Source organism: Toxotes jaculatrix, chromosome 10, assembly GCF_017976425.1.
Source record: "Toxotes jaculatrix isolate fToxJac2 chromosome 10, fToxJac2.pri, whole genome shotgun sequence".
Classification (NCBI taxonomy): domain Eukaryota; kingdom Metazoa; phylum Chordata; class Actinopteri; family Toxotidae; genus Toxotes; species Toxotes jaculatrix.
Window position 1 is genome coordinate 12,832,335 of NC_054403.1, and position 19,680 is coordinate 12,852,014.

Consider the following 19,680-nt stretch of genomic DNA (forward strand, 5'->3'; position numbering starts at 1 on the left):
GCCCACAAAGGCTTATTCACAGGCATTTTAATAAAGTTGGAGGCCTTGTTTAATGTGGGTGTCAGTTGGTCTAGACTGCAATGACTGCCAGTGACCATACAGAACTGAACAAGAACCACGATCAGAGGATGGCAGTAGAGATAGTAAGAAGTAGAGATAGAGAAGTAAAGGCCACAAAAAAGCCTTGAGCTGTAAAAAAAAAAAAAAAAAAGGGACAGAGGAAAAGCTTTCCAACTTTTAGCATGAGCTACTGTTCTTTGTTTTCTGTTTGTGCCTTTCTCAGACCAGAAACACAGAAGAAGCAGAGTGAGAGGAGGGACAGCATCTGCACCAAAACTAAACCACCAGGCCGACAAAGAGCCCACGGATGTGTGAGTTCTCACTGAAGCAGACAAGTTATATGCAGGAGACCCAGGTACTTTTCCACAGTGTAGTCATGGCTGAAAACTTGCTTTCATTTAATATTCAAATCCCCAGAAAGACTAAACACAGTGACATATTTCAGAAAGGCATCTGAACCTGGGAATGTTGACTTCTGTCACTTTCTGGCAGGAATCCAGTGGTGGGGTCCATCAGAGTGCATTTACTCAAATATTACTGTGCTCAAATATAGTTTTGAGGTACTGTTACTTGACTATATCTAAGTTTTTCTGTTGTTCCTTTACTGCACATTTCCCCTGTGCTGTATAAGCATTTCAGCCAGCTGTATGCAGATAAAGAGAACATTTATGCCTGCTATTTTCTTTTATTTTCCAACCTTTCAGAGAATACATCAACACATTTTCATTCTTTGGACTTTGGATTCCCTGAGCTGAGCACAGACACACAGTGAATTCATTCAATTTGCATAAATAGACATGACATGCATTTAGTCACATTCAACCAGTACAAAGTCAGAAACATGCAGTCAGTTCATTATGTATGCAGTCACTCAGTGACCAGAAGTAATAAATATACACTGAAACCTTGACAACTTTCATTCTGGACATTATGAAGACAGGTGCCCGTTCAGACAGCTGTCTGTTATCCCCATGAATAAAACGATATGTAAAAGGTTTGAGAAGGGTTTGTGACTGCTTTTTCATCTTTTGTCCACAACAGGGCTACTTAAAACTTGGCAATTGTGTTAAATTAAAGAATAATGACAGACCACCCACCCAAAATAAGTTAACAAAAAAATTAACTTAAAAAAATCATACAAATCATACGTCACACCTTTTCTTCTTCAAGTGTGTCAGACTCAGTACCAGACGGTAAGTTGAACAACAGGATGCATTTGCACCCTCTCTTCTCACGCCTTAACAAAAAGGAAATAAATGTCACGCTTCCACATTTTTCATTAGGATAAAATACTTTTTGTTTAAGTAAACACACCTGCTCCAGATCATGCACAACGATTTTATAAATTCATGAAATCACTGAGCCTGGCCAGAATATTTGATACTTGGATAATGAGGAGACACTTGGAGGTAGAGTCCACCGGTGGTGATTGTTGAAGGGCACTGTGTTGATGTTCTATCCAGCCTGCAAAAAGAGGGGAAAAAACACAGACATATGTTGATAGCTGGCTTAGCGACATGTACACCTGGTGGCAACCATGTCTTCAAACTCCTTGTAGACATAGGATCCATCCTCTTCGAAGATCATGACACTCAGTGGGCTGTAGTGGGAGGGAATACACGAGGGTCTGGGCACAGAGGAGTCAAGCTTCTCGTAGATGATGTTCTGCACCATGGTGTGGACAGGTGAACCGTAGATGAAGCCCATGGTCCTCGGGCAGATGCCTCTGCAGTACCTGGGGTTATACTTTGGAGGAAAAACAATCCAGTGATCCAGTTTGAGCTGGCTGAATCGCACCCTAAAATCATACAAGGCACAATCGCTTGTCGGGAATTCAGAGCTCGGCAGAAGCTCAGGCAGGTGGATGTCCAGGCTTTTATCACCTCGTTTGCTCTTTGGAGATTCCCTCTTCCATCTCCTCTTGCGCCCAAACCTCTTTTCTGGTTTGAGCACCATCTCCTTGTGAAATGAGTTAGCTGCATTGCTTGGCCTTTCACCTGGTTTGGTATTGACCAGTAACCTCTGGTGGGGGATTTTGCTGGTGTCATTGAGATAAAGAAGCAGAGGAGGGGGCCTCAGGGTGAGCTCCGGTGGGCCTTTATGCCCAGCGCCCCTGGCTCTTTGTTCCTCTGGGCAGGTGACATTGACGAACAGGTGTATATTTTTCTTCTGTATCTTTAATATAGGCTGGACAAATGAGGTGACGTCAACCTCCACCCAATTCCTCCTGCTCCTCCCATCAGCGTCGGCTGTGAAGTTCACAGCGTGGTGGACTACAGGACACAGCGGACACTGGTTTGACTGCTCCTCGTCCTTGACACTCAGGTAGCACACAGAGTTCATGGGTGCTGCAAGGTCATGGTCATAATTGTACAGCAGAGCCGACTTTAGAAGCTGTTCTTTTCTTCTCACTTGATCAAGACTGTAGGAAAGATCCTGCATAAAGATTTCTGAAGGAGAATATGAGAAAACACAAGGCAGTGTCACCATTGTACAGTCGATCAGTCTCATGAAAGAAGAGTCACGTCAGACTCTAAATTTTAATTAACCAGAACAAGCATGCCCATCTTGTAAATATGGCTGTTTAAGTGCATGATGTCGTTGGTGCCTTTTGATACATGATCACATGAGCTTTAAGAGAAAATACCCATTCTGATTGACAACTATTATTTGTACAAAAACCAATATTCAAAAACCACATAAAACATAATATCTAGGAGACTATCATGACAAATGGTACTGTTGAGATAAGTCACCAATAGGACAAAGAGTTATTTGGTTATTCAGATAAAATCACTCATATTTGATCTGCACCAGTGGAACAATGTTTTACGCAAACAGTTATTTGCTCATTTTATTTTAGAATTATTGTTTCCAATTTCCACACCAAACAAGGCGTCAAAGTCCTAGCACAAAACATGTTACCTCTACCGACCCTCTGTGCACTGTGTATGCACGCTATGTCCCTCAAGATAAAATAAAATGCAAATAGAAGGCTACAGATTGTAAATTCATTACATGCTCAAAGCCCAGCCAGACATCCTATGCCGCCATAACATGACCTAGCTCCATGGTTTGCTGTGAGTCAGTCAAGTTTGTGAAATTTGACTAAACACAAATTGGTTTCATACTATATGAGCACAGTAGCTAATAAAAACAATTAAGGTCTTGTACAAATCAGAGCCAAATGGTTAACTAAAAATGCAGGACCCTCCACAACTGATATGCTTTGCAATTTCCCTAAGAAATACACATATTCCCATAGCCATTCAATGCACAGTGAATCTGAGGGCCCTCCAGGTCAGGGGCCCCAGGAGCAGTTGGTAATCCACACTTGGCGGACTACTACTTTGTCTTTTTTACCTGTACTTAACTTTATTTACATGGCACCACAAACAGGATATTGCTTCAGCTTTTTAAGAGCTTATTTTAGTGCATGTGTGTTATTTTATGGTACACTTTTGGAGGAATACCAATTTGAATAATTTATTTTGTCATCAAGCCCCAGTACTGTCACTGTTATGTGTATTGCATCGTGTGTACTGTCAGTGTTATGGTCTCTATGTTTCACTTCCTCACCTTTATTACTTTGTGCAAGACATTCATCTTGTGGCTTGATCAGTCGGACTGTGTTGTAGATTTTACTCCCGTCCAAACTCCTCTGCACCCTGGACGACTTCTTGTAAACCTCGGTCAGATATTTCATGTACCTCTGCTCGGGTTTCACCTTTTTCTTCAGGCCGGGGTTCCACCTCGGCCCTCCGTGCTCTGACAGGGCTTTGAGCAGCGGGGAGAAGATGCTGCCGTACGGGTAAGTGAAGTCGCCCAGGTTGTGCAGCGCATTGGAGGCAGCCAGAGAAGATCTAACCAGCGGGCAGCCATAGGTGACCAGCAGCAGCAAGACGACAGCGCGAAAATAACGAAGGACAGCTGACATCAGCATTTGTTTTTCCATTATAAACAACGAAACCAGTGAAAACTTAGAGAGACTCTCCGCTGAGAGCTCGAGGTCAACAAGACCGCGCACGTGCCGCCGCTGATCAACACGCACAGGTGTTGGCAATCAACTCCATCACTCATGTAACTAATGCCAGGTAATGTTCCTTTGTTCACTTTCAGTGTTCATTTTCAATCATTACAAACAGCACAGGCGAGTTTTTTTAATGGTCATTGTTAAGCTGAATTATTATATTTTAAGTGGACAATTGTATTTTTTTTTTTTACCAAAAACACATCACCACTTTGTGAAGGAACTTTGAGAAGTATCAGTTCACAGTTTGAAGGTGTAATGGGGAAAGCTACACTGGTGAGTAATTGAATGCTAGTAGATAGTTAGCTAGCTATCGAATACTTCACCTAATACTTGAAGTTAGTGAACATACAGCAAACGTTAAACAATTTGCATAAACCGCAGTGAAACGAAGTATGGATAATGTAGTGAGACGATGAGTTCCCTTTTGGGTGACTCAACCCTGCTAGAAGTTAGACAATTTGAAAATTGAGCAGGGTCTAGCCGGCTAGCATCATTTTGTTGCTGTAATTTTAGCCAAAGCTGCTAACGTCCAGTAATTTCAGCTATGTGTGTTTTATTTTCATTAATATATAATTCAGTTTCTCAGTGTAAACCTGCAGTTTTGGGGAAAAAAAAATACGTGTACGTAAAGAGTTTCACTAATGGTACTTCATTTGTTCTGGAGTGATGATTCCCCACCACATCATTTGAAACAGGTAGCAAACATGTAAATGTTAGGAGGAATACTCAGTAGTATGTCATGTTCACTCTGGGAAAAATTACACAATAAAGTGTAGCTCTTGTAAAGCTGCTGGCCACTACTGGACAGAAAGTGCACACAAAAACAAACAGCTACACATTTTATGTACAGGTCAATACTATATTATATTTATGTGGCTTAACATAGCCAGCTCCCTTTAGCTCCTGTCCCTGCTTATAGGTGTCAATTTGTCTTGCAGGGTTTCCCTTTTTTTTGCTATGCAGTGTTCTGTGTTATGATGTGATTATGGTGATATCAAGGAGTTTTATTCACTTAACAACAGTATGGCTTTATGTTTACTTGGAAGTGGTGTGGTGACGTTTTTTTTTTTACCCCTGGTCTTACCGAGCATTTGTAGAACTATTTGCAGCACTAAATGTACTGAATGCACTGAATATATCAAATACTTGAGCATGACCTGACATTTTTACTGTATGCTGGATGTTCTTTCTTAGCTTTGGCAGTCTGCAACGTATTCACAGAGATGTTTGGCCTCTTACCAAATGAAAAAGTGGCATCAATGAACTGGTAAAACTTTGTATGGCCATGTTAGCAAACAGTTTAAACTGTGATGAAAATGGTAGTGTGGCTTGCCCTCTGCTGGCCTAAAATGTAAACTGCGGCTAAAATGTGGCACTGACTTGTCCATCAGTTAACTTGATCTAAAATAAATTCAAATGAAATAATTCACTCAGAAGTACAGTCTGAGAATTAATAAATAACTTCATAGAATTGGTTTGCTCAGGACTAGTCAATCTTCTAAGAATTACAACAAAAAAGACCAATTAGCCAATATTATATAATTTAATTTTGTCAGCGGAGGCCTTGGTCATGTTGTGTAGAAAGCCTTCATTGTGTGTGGAAATACTTGGATTTGACAGGCACGTTGTGGCCACTGATTAGACAGTGTCCATACAGAGAAAGAGCTAGAGTATTTGTGTTTATGGTAAAGTCTTACTGCCTTACTATACTCTACAAAACTGCACTGGGAAAGTTCAGAGTGCCCCCATCAGCATGCAGGTTTTTATGCAGTGGTCATCAGGACAGCGTTGGTTAACATTACCATTGATTTGATGGTGTTTGGTTGTTGATGGATTTAATGAGATTTTGTTGATTTTATGGTCATCCTTTAACACCATCCACAGAAGAAGTTTTAAATGTTAAAGTTGTCTCATTACTGATATTAGCAGAATTATGCTGTTAGTGCCAACCAGCACTTTCATATTGTGGATTGTAATGTAACCTCTGGGGACCACTGGCTGGGCTTTAGATGGAAGTTGAAGCCATGTCGCAGTTCCACACCATTTAAAATTTGAAAATATGTTCTAATCTATTTATTGTTCTGTTTTACCTCAACTGTTAGTAAATCACAAATCGAGGTATTTTGACATTTTGTACTAACAGGAAATGATACAAAGCCTGACCACATCACTCTATTGTTGGAGAGACTTTGATGTTTGGAAATTCTGTCTGAGCCATTAAAGATTGGACATATAATGCCTTTCTGTGATAGAGTTCCTTTTATAATCACAAAGTTCTCTTTCAGTATTAAAGAAAAGTTTTGTGGTGGGATAAAAACAAAGTGCAGTCTACTATACTGAATAGGTGCTGTGAGTGCAGCTGTCCTTTGTTGGGATCATTATGCAAGCAGCTTCTTTTCCAGATTTCAAGACAATGGACATTGTTCTGGCACTGTTTTGCTCAGGGCTTCATTGTCTGAGCTCCAACTCTTTTCATGTCATCAGGGGTTGTTTTCCTTGTGTCTGATGGGGATAAAAACAGTTTTGTACTGCACAAAAAAGAAAGAATACTGTTTTCATGCATGTCTGACTTATGAAAAGAAGTTCATTCAGTCATTCACCCATGACAACACTGACACTTTACCATTTTGATTAAGTGTTATTGATTGTTATGAAGTGCTCATGTCACAGAATACTCTGCTCACTAATTGCTATGCTTAGATATTCATGCCTGTTATTTCGAATTTGACACAATGTTACTACAGTGACTATGAAACCATCTGTGTTTTTATCTCAGTAACTTTTTCAGGTAATCTGAACAATCCTACAGTTTAACCATACTTTTTATTTTTTTCACAGATCAGGTCATTTGTGTCGAATTTGTGTTGTTTAGCGTAATTTATTTCCAAAAATGATTCGTATGTGGGCCATGACTGATCATTTTTCTTATTTGTGTCTTTTTTACCGCAGCAATCCAGTGAGTGGGGCCCCACGCTGTTCCACAAAAGGAAGCTCATCCATTACAACCTGAAGTTCACAAAGAAATTGATAAAGGAGACATTCCACTTCTCCAGCTGGCTCCCCCGCACAGGCTCCACTTTGCTTTTACTGAGGTAGAGAGGTATCTTTTTCAAAATGTCAACATCTACCACTATTTATTTAATTTTGATGATCATAATATGGTCAATGGTCAAAATCAATGGGCTTTCTCCACTAACAACACAATGACATATTACACACCAGTGTTGATAGCAACTGTCTCCCAGGTGTGGTTTGTTTTCATATTTCCTCATTCTCTGAAGTCATGAATGAAGAATTTAAAGATTTATTCCACATTGGGTCATGAAAACAGGTACAATATCACTATGACGACTGTTTGTGTTGTTATTAAAATAAGTTAAATGGGTGCAAACGAACATTCATTGCTAATACATGGAATTCAACTAAAGAAAAAAAAAGATTACGAGATTATAAATACTATTCATAAATAGTACATCCAGCAGTGATACACTGTAAAAGACAACTAGAGTTTGCAATAAGTACTGAGACACTACACAGTTATATACTTTAAGTGATCTAAAGCATTCTTAACCATAGTTTTAGTTTTATATTAACGTAATACATTAAGACAGTATTATCTCTCTAATTTTGATAATGTTCATCTCACAGCTTGATGTGGACCAGTTCGTTCTCACCAGTCATGGGCAAACTTTGTTGTTGTCTTTTGTTTCTTCCCTATGTGAGGCTGGAACAGTTTGCTGATAGTGTTGAAGCCTTTCGGGTGCTCTCTGTAGTCTTCTTCTTCGGTCTTCTCCTTGTACTTGCTCTGCTGCAGTCCTCCCAGAAGTGCTCTGATCTCAGGTGACACACCTTTGCCCAGGTAGTGGAAGGCCTTCTTGCCAGCATTGTCTCTTTCATTAACACTGGCTCCATACCTTTGCACAAGCAAAGCCATTACCTCAGTGTGGCCGTGTATGGCTGCGATGTGCAAAGGTGTGTATCCTCCATGCGCTTTGCTGTTGATGTTAATGTAAGTGCCTCTTTTCCTGGAGGTGTCCATGAGCTTATGTACCATCTCACTGTTCCCATCCTTAGCAGCCCAGTGTAGTGCTGTGAAGCCCGACATGAAGTCTTTCTTCTGGGCTAACCGTGTGTCCTGCAGTAGCAAAGCATAGATTTGCCCCCACAGACCAGCAGCACACTTTACCAACCACTCATGAGCTAATGGCTCCAAAGGCACAGATTCAGAGTACTTGCCATCATCTGTTTGTCTTGTGGCCTTGTTTTGGGGCCTCACCTGGGGAAAGCTTGGGGGTTGCGTGTCCTCTGTCTGTCTGGTTTTCCTTCCCTGGTGTTCACTGAATGCATCCTTCTTACAGGCTGGATAGTTAGAGTTCGGAGTTTGCACTGGTGGTGTGGAAACTTTAGTTCCCAGCGGGACTGGTTTATCTGAAATCTTATGCTGATGCACTTGGGAATGTAATCCACCCTGTGCTGCTGGTGCAGAGTCTCTCGGTGGGGATTTTACTGCTATGACAGCGAACACGGCTCCAGATTTCCCCGCTCTGCTCGCATGATCTCCGGAGATATTCAGGACTTTGACGGTGGTTGTGTCCGCACCACTAATGCTTCTGGATAACGGCCTTCTTTTCTGCATACTCCCCGCCGGTATATGTTTGGCATCAACGCAAAAATTGCCATTTATGTTCAGTGGATAGCCCATATTATTGTTTTCAATGTCTGAGTAAATGATCCTGGCTGCCTCGGCCCGGTCAGGAGATGTGCAGGAAAAGCTCGTATTGTGGCTTGACAAACTGTCATCCATCTGCGTTTTCTGCGGGGCATCATGCGCCCCCTCTTTCACAAAGTCCTGGTACCTTTTCTTCACAACCACAAACTTTACCTCGTCGATCTGCTTGACTACAGCGACGCTGTTCACCAACTTCTTGAAAAGGTCTCTATTGTGCAGCTTTTCCGCGGGATCGCCGCAGTTGATTTGACTCCTGAAATTGTTCACCAGCTCCGAGTTCTTCACTTTGCCTCCGTGTTCCAGCAAAAATGACAATATAGATTCTTGAGTTAAAGCCATTTCTCTTTAAAAAATAAATTTAAGTCAAGCTATGGCAGATCGTTTAAATAAAGCCCGAAGGATAATCCCCTCGCCCTCCTTGCTCCCCTCTCTGCTGTCCTCCTCCAACCTGCTGCTTCCGGCGCCTCTCCAAAGAAATTCACCCGTTTTTCATTATGGCACTCCCCGTTAAAAAGCAGGCTGGGGGCAGTGCAGGCGTTTGTCTCGTCGTAGTCGACCAGTATCAAATCTACTGAAAGAGATCCAACTGTGTGGATCTCTGTTTAATTTGTATTTTTAAACACATATATTTACATGTGGAGATTAAAAAAAAAAAAAGCCATATGAGAGATATAATATTCGCATGTTATAAAATTACACTAGAGTAGAACTATATTTGTACATTTATATGAAACGTATATAATGTCTTGCGTTTACTTCAGTACAAATTGAGTTTAGATTATTAATAATAAGAATTAATTTTACTTCATGTAAGGAATCATTTTATACTCAATATATTTTATGATGATATTCATGTTTTAACTGCTGATTTACTAGGGTCGACTCCGTCTATAAGTAAGTAAGCAAACAGTAAATTATTGAATTTCTTGTGATAATTGTGAATTATTACAAATACATTACTGTCTAGAAGTTGTAGTTTCTAGAGGGTTGTGTAGTTTGTATGTCTTGCTAGCTGGGTATCTATCTTTTTAAGTTGCTAATATGCTTTTTATGTGAAATATGGATTTTCAAAGTAAATAGAAACTCCACTGTAAAAAGTACAATATTTCCCTTTAAGTATAAAGTAGGATTTAATGGAAATGTTCCTTTAAATCTGAATTGTGTTGCTAGGAGACAGCTGGCGTCTTTTACTTGAATGTGAAATAATAATAATAATTATTATTATTATTTGATGCTGTTGTCGGAATCTAGTCCTGTGAAAATCCTGGGACATGGACAGTGGCTTTTAAAACAGTGTTGAAGTTGTAAGAAACTGAACTGAACAGGAATAGAAACTGCCACAGAGAACCACAGCGCCATTTCTGTGATAGCTCGTCGTTTCCCATAGCAACAGCTGCAAACCTGTGTATGTCTGCCGGAGAGGTTACCTGAATAATTCCTGAGTTAATGAAAGCTTGCACTAAACTCCCCCAGAGTTGAAATAAAAACTGAAGTGGAGCTGCTGTAATTCCGCCCTCCAGCACCGAGGGGGTGTTGCCTCCAAGTGGCCATATTGAAAGGAGCCTGTGCCAGTGTGATGTGGAGAGCAGGTCTCTGGCTGAAGACACATAATTCCTGCACACAAGCCACTTGTGACGATGGCGGCCAGTGACATAGATGTTTTCGCAGTAAGTATAATGATCTGCTGTCTGCGGGGCCTGCACTGACTCATGATTTTGTGTCATTATGTTAGAAACAGGAATTAAACTAGCTGCCCTATAGCTTTCAGGTGCATGCAAGAGCAAGGTGATAGTAATGAGATATGTGCCGAGAATGCAGCAGGATCTGCTGCGGTGATGAGAAGGCTTGTTATGAGTCGAGATAACGGCGGATTTTTATTTATTTATTTATTTTTTATTAGCTATGGTTGATTCAGCAGAAACGATGCATCGTCGCACCAGTTTTGACGAACATTTGGTGGAGACGTGCAGAAAAAGCGCACTTCAGCATCCGAGCACGCTGTGTCCAGCATGAAGCAGCACAAAACCTGTGCATCAACACTTTGTTTTCCCCCTGTTTGCCATGTCAACACCTCTGACAGGTGTGCGCCGGTGCTGAATTAACAGGACGGATGGGCCACGCACTTGAATGAAACGCAGCACGGCGGCCAGTAAGAGACTGAGTTAAGAGGATAAACATAAGCACAAGGTCTCTTCAAGTGGTAGCTACTAGCTTCTCAAGACCCAGCATCGCATTGCTCAGCGAGTGTGTGTCAGCCCAGCCAAACGTGTAATTCGTGGTAGTGTGTTATTTAAAAAGGTCGTCACAGCTTACGTGTGTGGCATTTAGTCCACTGTTTACAGGTTGCACTGCGAAGGGTGGGAGACTTTGTTAAGTTAAGGTAGTGAGCGTGTTTGTCTGAGTGTGAAGGGGGAGTTATGGGTACCAGGGCAGCCAGCAGCTTGGATATCCTCCCACCCTGTGAAATAACATCTACATAAAGAGCTCTTTGTGTGTGTGTGTGTGTGTGTGTGTGTGTGTGTGTGTGTGTGAGTGTGAGAGTGAGAGTGAGAGTGAAGAGGACAGAAACCGATGATTGTTGTATTGAACACGTTCTGGTCCTCATGTTGAGCCTTTTGCAAGATGCCAGTATCCCAGGGTGTTTTTGGTATAGGAAGGATGAGCCGCCTCCCAGCTTGCTACAGCCAGGGCAAAGCACATTCTATATTTTAAGGATTATATACACATTAAAATGCTTAAAGCTAGTTTCAGCATTATATCAGAGATTCCCTCCAGATATCTGTTACATCTACTCCTTCCCCCTCTTTAGAAAAATCGGAATCCATTAAAATGCTAATATTTAAGTTTAACTTCCAGACACATGATGTCTTCTATTTCACAGGAAGAAGCATGTCATATATATGCACATCTTAGATATAAGGTGAGCACAGAGAAACTTTCCACTTTAATCAGATGAATGTGAAAACAGCCATCTGTTGTCAGACCCTACACAGTGAAGGTCAAATACCAAAGTGAAGTAACAATAAGCAAAACACATTTTTGAGTGGAGGGGGATGTAGATGGCCATGGAAAGTAGAATCATCTGTGCAGCGTGCAGTTTAATTATTCTCATTATTCGCTTGAGGTTGGTTTCAGTATCTAAGCATGAGTAAAAGTAGGGCTGAAATGATGATTGTTAATCGATTAGGCTGTCTACAGAATAACAATCCCCTATTTTGATCTCTGTTTAACTGTTCAAATCATGTATCAAGCAAAACAGCCAATCGTGGTCCTAACTTCTCAAATGTAATGTTTTGTGTTTTAATCATTGTACACAAAATACATTGGTTTTGTACAGTTGGTTGAGAAAAAGCTTTGAAGACCTTTCGCCTCCCATTCTAGAAGCTTCTTCAGAACTGCAGAAATGTCTTTAAAGCTTCGAACAAGAAGTCCAGTTGCCTTCAAATCAACCCACAGGATACACAGTTTTAAGGCTTTACTTTGAGCTCAGAGAAATTGTGAAAGACTTAAAAAAAGTGTCTGATATTTAATAGGTTGAATGATTAATAAAAAAAATCGACAGACTAATCTTTGATGAAAATATTTAGTTAGTTTCAGACCTAAGTAGAAACATACTTATTGCCACGGGCCATTACTGTCTGCAGCATTAAAAGTTACTAACACATTATAATTAGGCTAAGCACTTATACTGAGGCTGCGTTATACAGACTCTCTATGTAAAGTGTGGCATCAATAATGCACAATTCAAATGATTCTCTTTGCATTTTTTTTTCTTGCCAGATTTGGTCTGTGATATTCAGGCAGAACCTTTTTATAGGTCTGACTATTCAGTGTGTTAAGTAGGAGAGACACATGACCTCATTTGCAAAGAATGCTTTTAAGCTTGAACTCAGAATGTGGAGATGAGATCTGGGAGAACGGCTATTTTAACCTCACCATTATATTGGTTTTTATTTTGTTTTTTTCCTTATATATTTATGGTATGAAGTAAAAAATAATGAAATATTACTGAATCTATTCACTGTAATGTATTCATTGTCCCGTCTGTTTCCTTAATACCTCAGAATGAAGAAAAGCGAAACCTGGAGCTCGGAGGCCATGTGGGGTTTGACAGTCTTCCAGATCAGCTGGTCAGCAAATCAGTTGCTCAGGGTTTCTGCTTCAACATCCTCTGTGTAGGTATGTCTAAAACCAGGAGAAGTTCATAATCCAGAGCCAATGCTACGAAGATAGCATGCAGTCGTTGTGATTGGAGCACGAATGCATCTCCATGTGTCATGATTTTCTTTTTCTTAGGTGAGACAGGGATTGGCAAGTCGACCCTGATGAACACTCTTTTCAACACAACATTTGAAAACGAGGAAGCCAGCCACTACGAGAGCGAGGTTCGTCTATTCCCCCAAACGTATGATCTGCAGGAGAGCAATGTCAACCTCAAGCTGACCATTGTGCACACTGTAGGGTTTGGAGACCAGATCAACAAGGAAGAAAGGTACTACTTCTTGTATATGTTTATTTCTAGTTAGGCTGAGTGCTATCCATGCTGAAAATGAATGAGTATAGATCCCAAAATGGAGGAAACTGTCCTGCACAAAGGAAGAAAAATATAGGATTTGATTAAATGTTATAGAAAACGCTGATCTTTAAAACTTCACAGAGCTAACTGTAGAAATTTCTTTTCTTCTCAGCACCAGCTATTAATCATTTCTCCCTCTTGCTCTGTCACTTCAGCCAACACACTTATACAACATGGAATTGAGAAAGTGATCTGCCCCGTTGTTGGCATGTGAACTGGGAGGGGAAATAAGGGAATAAGGGAATGACTGGTAGAACTAATGCTATCTCAATAGACATTTGAGTGCTCCAACAGCGGGGAGTATTAAGAGCTGGGATTCTTGGCTGGAAGACTATGGTTGCGTAGTTTGTAACCAGGATACTAACATATCTTTGAAACAACAAGAAAACCTATATAAAGTTTAATGTTCATATATGTAAGGATAAAATAATGATGGTCGTTTTTTTTAATGTGCGTTTCAACTTTTTTTTTCTGCAGCTATAAACCCATTATAGAGTATATTGATGCCCAGTTTGAAAAGTACCTTGAGGAAGAGCTAAAAATAAAACGTTCCCTGTTCAACTACCACGACACAAGAATCCACATCTGCCTGTATTTCATCGCTCCCACTGGACACTCCCTGAAGTCCCTGGATCTCGTCACAATGAAGAAGCTCGACAGCAAGGTGACCCAAGAATCTGGCATCGCGCATTTCAAGAGTTAATGTTAAGTCATTCTTCAGTCTGTCACTCACATTTTGTTTTTCCATGCAGGTTAACATCATCCCTGTCATTGCGAAGGCCGACACAGTATCCAAGAGTGAGCTGGACAAATTAAAGATTAAGATTATGAGTGAGCTGGTCAGCAATGGAGTGCAGATTTATCAGTTCCCCACAGAGGACGAGGCTGTTGCAGAGATCAACTCCTCCATGAATGTAAGAAACACACATACGTGATATATATATATATATATATATATATATATATATATATATATATATATATATATATATACACTATTCGTTCAGTTCTTGATTGTTGTAGTAATATGTAGGAATACTGTTTTTGCCAGTCTAAATCAGCTCAGGAGACAGATTACAAGTTAATGCTCTCACATTCTCACTTTCTCCTCCACAGCACTCTCACTAAACCTCCTCCTATCTTTTGGTATTGCAGTACTTATTTTTGGAATTGGGCCTTTTTTATTAGCTTTTGAATCAGTGCCCACATGTTCAGATTTTTTTTCAGCAATTCACACAGAATAGTATGATAATAGTAATATATTAATAGTAATACTAGTACAAAAATGAAGTGGAACTAAATTGTAGGGTGTTGTTTAAAAATTGTTTAAATGTATTTAAAAGCATGTTGTAAGAATAAACTGAGATCCTGGTTGTGACAATAGTAGTATTATTTTCAACCATATTTTTTAACCATATTGTAATAATATCAGTACAATATGTTGCAGACGCTTCTTCCCTTTGCTGTGGTCGGAAGTGTAGAAGACGTTAAAGTAGGAAATAAGATGGTGAAAGCAAGACTGTACCCTTGGGGATCAGTACAGGGTGAGTCCACTGAACTGTTTCAGCAAGCATCATAAAAGTCTCTCAGACATTAGAGCTGATTAGACAGACGCCTGTTTCTGAACTATTATTAGTTTTATAGTTGAGATATAAACATAATATCATGACTCTCTGTTTTTATGAGCACGGTAAGATCAGATTTGTCATTTTAAGATAAGGTTAAATGACCAAGCTTCTGTTTTGTTTTTGTTTTGTTTGTTTTTGTTTTGTTTGTCCAGTGGAGAATGAAAACCACTGTGATTTTGTGAAGCTGAGGGAGATGCTCCTGCGTGTGAACATGGAGGATCTCCGGGAGCAAACACACGCTCGGCACTATGAACTCTACCGTCGCTGCAAGCTGGAAGAGATGGGCTTCAAGGACACAGATCCGGACAGCCAGTCGTTCAGGTGAAATTAGAGATAGCGGTGTTGCAGTGCATCTGGGCGATTCAGTGGAAATTCGATATTATGATATTAAAACTGGTCTGATAAATGACTTCACTGATAAACAGAACATTAAAATCCATGTTTAAATAAGTAGGCGAGATGTAAATAAATTAGATGTAAATCCCATCTGAACACCAGTCAGATTAGATTAATTCCTCTAGGCTAAGTTAGGTAACTATATGTATCACAGACCGTGTCTGTGTTCTGTGTGCACAGAGAAAATATCACAACAAATTTGCCTTTATTTTATTTACATATGCTTCAAGCAGAAATATGTTTTAAATTTGATATTCATGTAATTCAGAACAAATGGAAAATATCTAATATATTGCCTGATGACCTTATTTGGTTATTTAGTTATAGGCATTATTGGTATTTTGAGGTTTTATTGTTGTTATTGATACGCAACAATCAGTGTTAATCAATATTTTGATCGTTGCTTAAGTTGCTTTTATCCTTATCTTCAGCCTCCAGGAGACATACGAAACCAAGAGGAAGGAGTTCCTTGTGGAGCTGCAGCGCAGAGAGGAAGAAATGAGGCAGATGTTTGTCAACAAAGTGAAGGAGACAGAAGCAGAGCTGAAAGAAAAGGAAAAAGAGGTGAGGATTAACATCATCATACTCTCTGATATACCACATGTACCACATTTGGTTTGTCTCACATTCTGCCCCATCATCATCATCATCTCTAGCTTCATGAGAGGTTTGAGCAGCTCAAGCGGATGCATCAGGATGAAAAGAAGAATCTGGAGGAGAAAAGACGAGAACTGGAGGAGGAGATGAATGCCTTCAACAGAAGAAAGGTTGCAGCGGAGACGCTGATGGGACAGGCACTCCAAGGCTGCTCACAACAGCCATTTAAGAAGGACAAGGACAAGAAGAAGTAAGTCGACTTTTCTGTTTCTGTTTTGCATTGCTGCTCAAGTGGTTTCTTTTGTACACCACGAGAGCAAGCTTTAGTACTGCTAAAGAGTAAAAACATGACGATCTCTCAAGCTGATCAAGGATAATTCGTCAGATGCCACACACACATTATATTCACAAGACATGTATCCTCTAAGCCAGTCTATGGGGATGGATTGGACGGAGGGGGGAGGTGTACGACGTGATTAATGAGATAGTGTTATCTTCCCAGAAGCCACGTTGGCTCAAAAGCTGATACGGGGACAGATTCAGACTGACACTGTGTGCCCAGACACAGTAGGAAGGGTCACAGCTTGCATGACACAGCCTGATGCTTATGTCTCTGCAGGCTGACCTGCCAGACTGTATCTCAGGCAGGGGCACTTGTGTTTACATTCGACTGGTCTCACCGATGTTCATGCCATGTGCAACGCAGGTGATACTCAGACATCCCACATAGAATCATAATCATTTCTACAGGTGGAGACATTATATGTCAGGATCACTCGTGTGCGCTCACAACTTCCATACACAGTTTGAAGTTCAGGATTAGAACTGAAAATACACAAACACAAAGTAATCTTGAAAATTAGTTGAATGTAATAAAATGTTACTTCAAGGCTTTTCACTATTAATGTTTTCACTGGCTTTAACAGCTTTTACAGTGTAAGTAAAAATAATAAGGGTACCAAAGGCATTATGCCAAGGTAATGGCACACGCGGACCAAGATGGAATTTCAGCTCCAGGTCTGTGTTTTACTTCTCAAATTCTGCAACCAGTGATCCTTTGAGATAGCAGTTAAGAAATTAAAATTAAATATATGCAAAATGATTGATATGTATAGGATAATGCATTTTTTTGCCATAAACCCTCCAGGACAATGTTTTAAAGTGTGGCTACTAAACTTTTAATTTTAATGCAGTGTAGACTTATTTCATTCTGAGAGTCCATAGAGATTTGGACCTTAGACTCTCCACACTCAATAATTGCAAGTGATAGGCTGGATTAATTTATCTGGTTTTAGCAGACAAAGCAGTGATGAGTTTTCCAGCATGTGACTTAAATAGGAAGCTAAAGTCTCCATGAATGTAGCCTGTCACTCAGTTAATACAGTAAAAATATATAGTTTCAGTGCAGGACCTCTCTACCTCTGCAAACTGCATCAGTGACAGAAAAAGTCGATATGTTGCAGCCATTTTTGGCAGTACAGTCATGGTTGGTTAGCCATGTCCCACACATGGTGTCAGTGTTATGTGTCTTGTTGGATATGTCCTTAAAGACAGTTTGACCAGTTTAGAAACACCTCTACAAATTCAATTTTAATCTACGTCTGTCTGTCTCATCGGTTCAGATGAGTTTTTTTTTTTTTAACAATCTGGTTCAAACTGTCAAAAAAATAACAGAAGTTGGGCTGTCACACTGAACATAGCCTGAAATGTAAGGAAAGTGTCTGCTTAAATAAGTCACAACCCAAACACTGTTACATTCCTGTTTCATTCATTTATTCCTTTGATTTCTACCATTTTTATCCACCATTTTTTTCCCCATATTTTTGTCTTATTTCTTTTCCCCTTTCAGTTGATTTATGGATCAAACATCCAGGGAAACCAGGAATGTGTCTGCCATCAGCATGGGAAAAAGAGCCTGTCATATCTGACATAACTTACTGACACTGTATGTGTGGACTCAGTGACACAGTGACTATGCACGTATGTGAGCCTGAGTACTGGGGTGGCTACAGGCCACTGTGTACTTATGGATCTAAAAGGTAGCTTTGCTCAGTGTATTTAATTTGTTCCTAATGCTGACTCTGCTAGACACGTAATAACAAATCCATGGACTGTTTTCATAAGATGTGGCTTGTGTTTTTTCATGATCTTTCCATGAATGTGTGTTCATCTCCTGTTGTAAATGGAAGTCTCTGTTTCTCAGCCACACACTGACAGAACTTAACAGAAACAGGAGACTGATAAGTTACTGACTGAAGCTGAATGGTGTGCAGTAGGTTTTTTTAAAATAATATAGAATGTCTAATGTATATAAAACTATTGGCAATTGTTTTTTTTATTGTTGGTAGTCATCTGAGGTGAGATAATTTGTCTAATCCCAATTCTATGCAAATTAGAAAGAACATAATAATAAAATAATTCACTATATTTACAGTGAGTCTGGAAATGAGCAAATATTTTGCCTTCATTTACATTCGAATAAAGAATGATGATGAAAAACCAAATAGAGCATCAGTTCATCTGTTGGTCGGCTGAACCCATACCTCTCAGTTCTCTGGGACTTCTCATCACATCAGTCATTTGCATTTCATATTGCACATGTTGTCATCATTACATATCCTAAACATGGTTTTCTGATACTTTTGGTTCATTAACAGTGTGCCTTCAGTCAGTGGCAACAAACAGGATAAATGACAGAATGCTTATTAAACTTTGTTATTATTTGCACTAAACTGTAGCAGCACATATCTTGTTGAGGCTTGTCTTGTGACGTTAATGAATAAGTAGAGTTGCTTGCTCAGATCAATGACGTGGTTTTTCTTTCCTCTTCATAGCTTCTTTAGTCTTCCATCTGCGTGCTCCTTAACCTCAGGAAGGAATTTGAATTAGAAGACTTTCTACCACATCAAAAGATCGCTGACTAAACAATCAAGTGTGTTATTTTTACAATGTGAAATAATTTTATAGAGATGCACTTAACATCCATGGAAGTGACTCAGTCTCTAGTCTTCCATGTTTACTAAACTCTCCTTAAAGCTTTTAAGCGGTGCTCTGTAGCATGGTCTCTGCATGGCTCTTAACCTTCATTCCTACTAGCATTAAAAGATCTTCATTGCCAAAATGTGCTACCTTATTTTATCTGTCATGTTGTGCTTGTAGTTTTTGACTGATGACAGTTAACACTGTGAAATATATATTATAGAGTGACATGATATTGCTGTTAAAGGTTGGACAGATTGTACATTATATTATGATTTATAAGCACTTTAAATCAAACATAGTACAAATATCTTTACTCATTATATCATGCTTACATGTCAGGCCTTATGTTGTGTCTAAAAGATCTAGTTGGAAGAATTTCTTAGTTTTAACCTCTAAACCATATGTTACATGAAAAAAAAGCCTGGATGTGTATAAAATTCAGGATTAAATCTCTTCAATGTCAGTAGATCTGTATAGTGGGCCTGTGTGGGCCTGCTTGCAGATTTGTATATCCTTGTGTAATAAAGAGTTACTTTATTGAAAACGTGTCTTGTTCTCTACATGCACTCACAGACAGACAAGTCCAATGAAGTCGGCAGAAACCAGCTTCTGGTAAGCTGTGGTCTCAGCAGGTTCAGGTTCCTTCCAGATTGTTCCAGAAGCCACCCTGTAGGTGGCC

General features: G+C 39.8%; 3 protein-coding genes across 4 annotated transcripts; 1 reads left to right on the forward strand and 2 right to left on the reverse strand.

Annotated features, from left to right (window-relative positions):
• Positions 1-807: 807 nt before the first annotated feature.
• On the reverse strand, positions 808-4,040 carry gdf9 (growth differentiation factor 9). Its single transcript, XM_041048376.1, has 2 exons — positions 3,640-4,040; positions 808-2,510 (listed from the first exon to the last, which is right to left on the reverse strand). The coding sequence occupies exons 1-2, from the start codon at positions 4,013-4,015 to the stop codon at positions 1,570-1,572; spliced, it is 1,317 nt and encodes a 438-aa protein (XP_040904310.1). The 5' UTR covers positions 4,016-4,040; the 3' UTR covers positions 808-1,569.
• Positions 4,041-7,763: 3,723 nt separating this feature from the next.
• sowahab (sosondowah ankyrin repeat domain family member Ab) lies at positions 7,764-9,161 on the reverse strand. The gene has a single exon (XM_041048535.1). The coding sequence runs from the start codon at positions 9,159-9,161 to the stop codon at positions 7,764-7,766; it is 1,398 nt and encodes a 465-aa protein (XP_040904469.1).
• Positions 9,162-10,436: 1,275 nt separating this feature from the next.
• LOC121188683 (septin-8-A-like) lies at positions 10,437-18,908 on the forward strand. 2 transcript variants are annotated; one of them, XM_041048539.1, is made up of 10 exons: positions 10,437-10,489; positions 12,887-13,001; positions 13,119-13,314; positions 13,876-14,062; positions 14,151-14,312; positions 14,846-14,942; positions 15,179-15,347; positions 15,854-15,986; positions 16,079-16,269; positions 18,854-18,908. In XM_041048539.1, exons 1-10 carry the CDS (start codon positions 10,460-10,462, stop codon positions 18,906-18,908), a joined length of 1,335 nt encoding a protein of 444 aa, XP_040904473.1. In that variant the 5' UTR covers positions 10,437-10,459. The 2 variants fall into 2 exon arrangements, with proteins under 2 accessions (XP_040904473.1, XP_040904475.1); XM_041048541.1 differs by lacking the exon at positions 18,854-18,908 and adding an exon at positions 17,869-17,931.
• The last annotated feature ends 772 nt before the right edge of the window (positions 18,909-19,680 follow it).

What these genes read in the sequence shown, in the direction of transcription:
- gdf9 (XM_041048376.1), bottom strand. Translation starts at nt 4,015, where the DNA reads ATGGAAAAACAAATGCTGATGTCAGCTGTCCTTCGTTATTTTCGCGCT. An exon ending in TCTTGCACAAAGTAATAAAG is followed by an intron (nt 2,511 to 3,639) that starts GTGAGGAAGTGA and finishes ATTCTCCTTCAG; the next exon opens with AAATCTTTATGCAGGATCTT.
- sowahab (XM_041048535.1), bottom strand. Translation starts at nt 9,161, where the DNA reads ATGGCTTTAACTCAAGAATCTATATTGTCATTTTTGCTGGAACACGGA.
- LOC121188683 (XM_041048539.1), top strand. Translation starts at nt 10,460, where the DNA reads ATGGCGGCCAGTGACATAGATGTTTTCGCA. An exon ending in GTGACATAGATGTTTTCGCA is followed by an intron (nt 10,490 to 12,886) that starts GTAAGTATAATG and finishes TTAATACCTCAG; the next exon opens with AATGAAGAAAAGCGAAACCT. An exon ending in TGAAGAAGCTCGACAGCAAG is followed by an intron (nt 14,063 to 14,150) that starts GTGACCCAAGAA and finishes TTTTCCATGCAG; the next exon opens with GTTAACATCATCCCTGTCAT.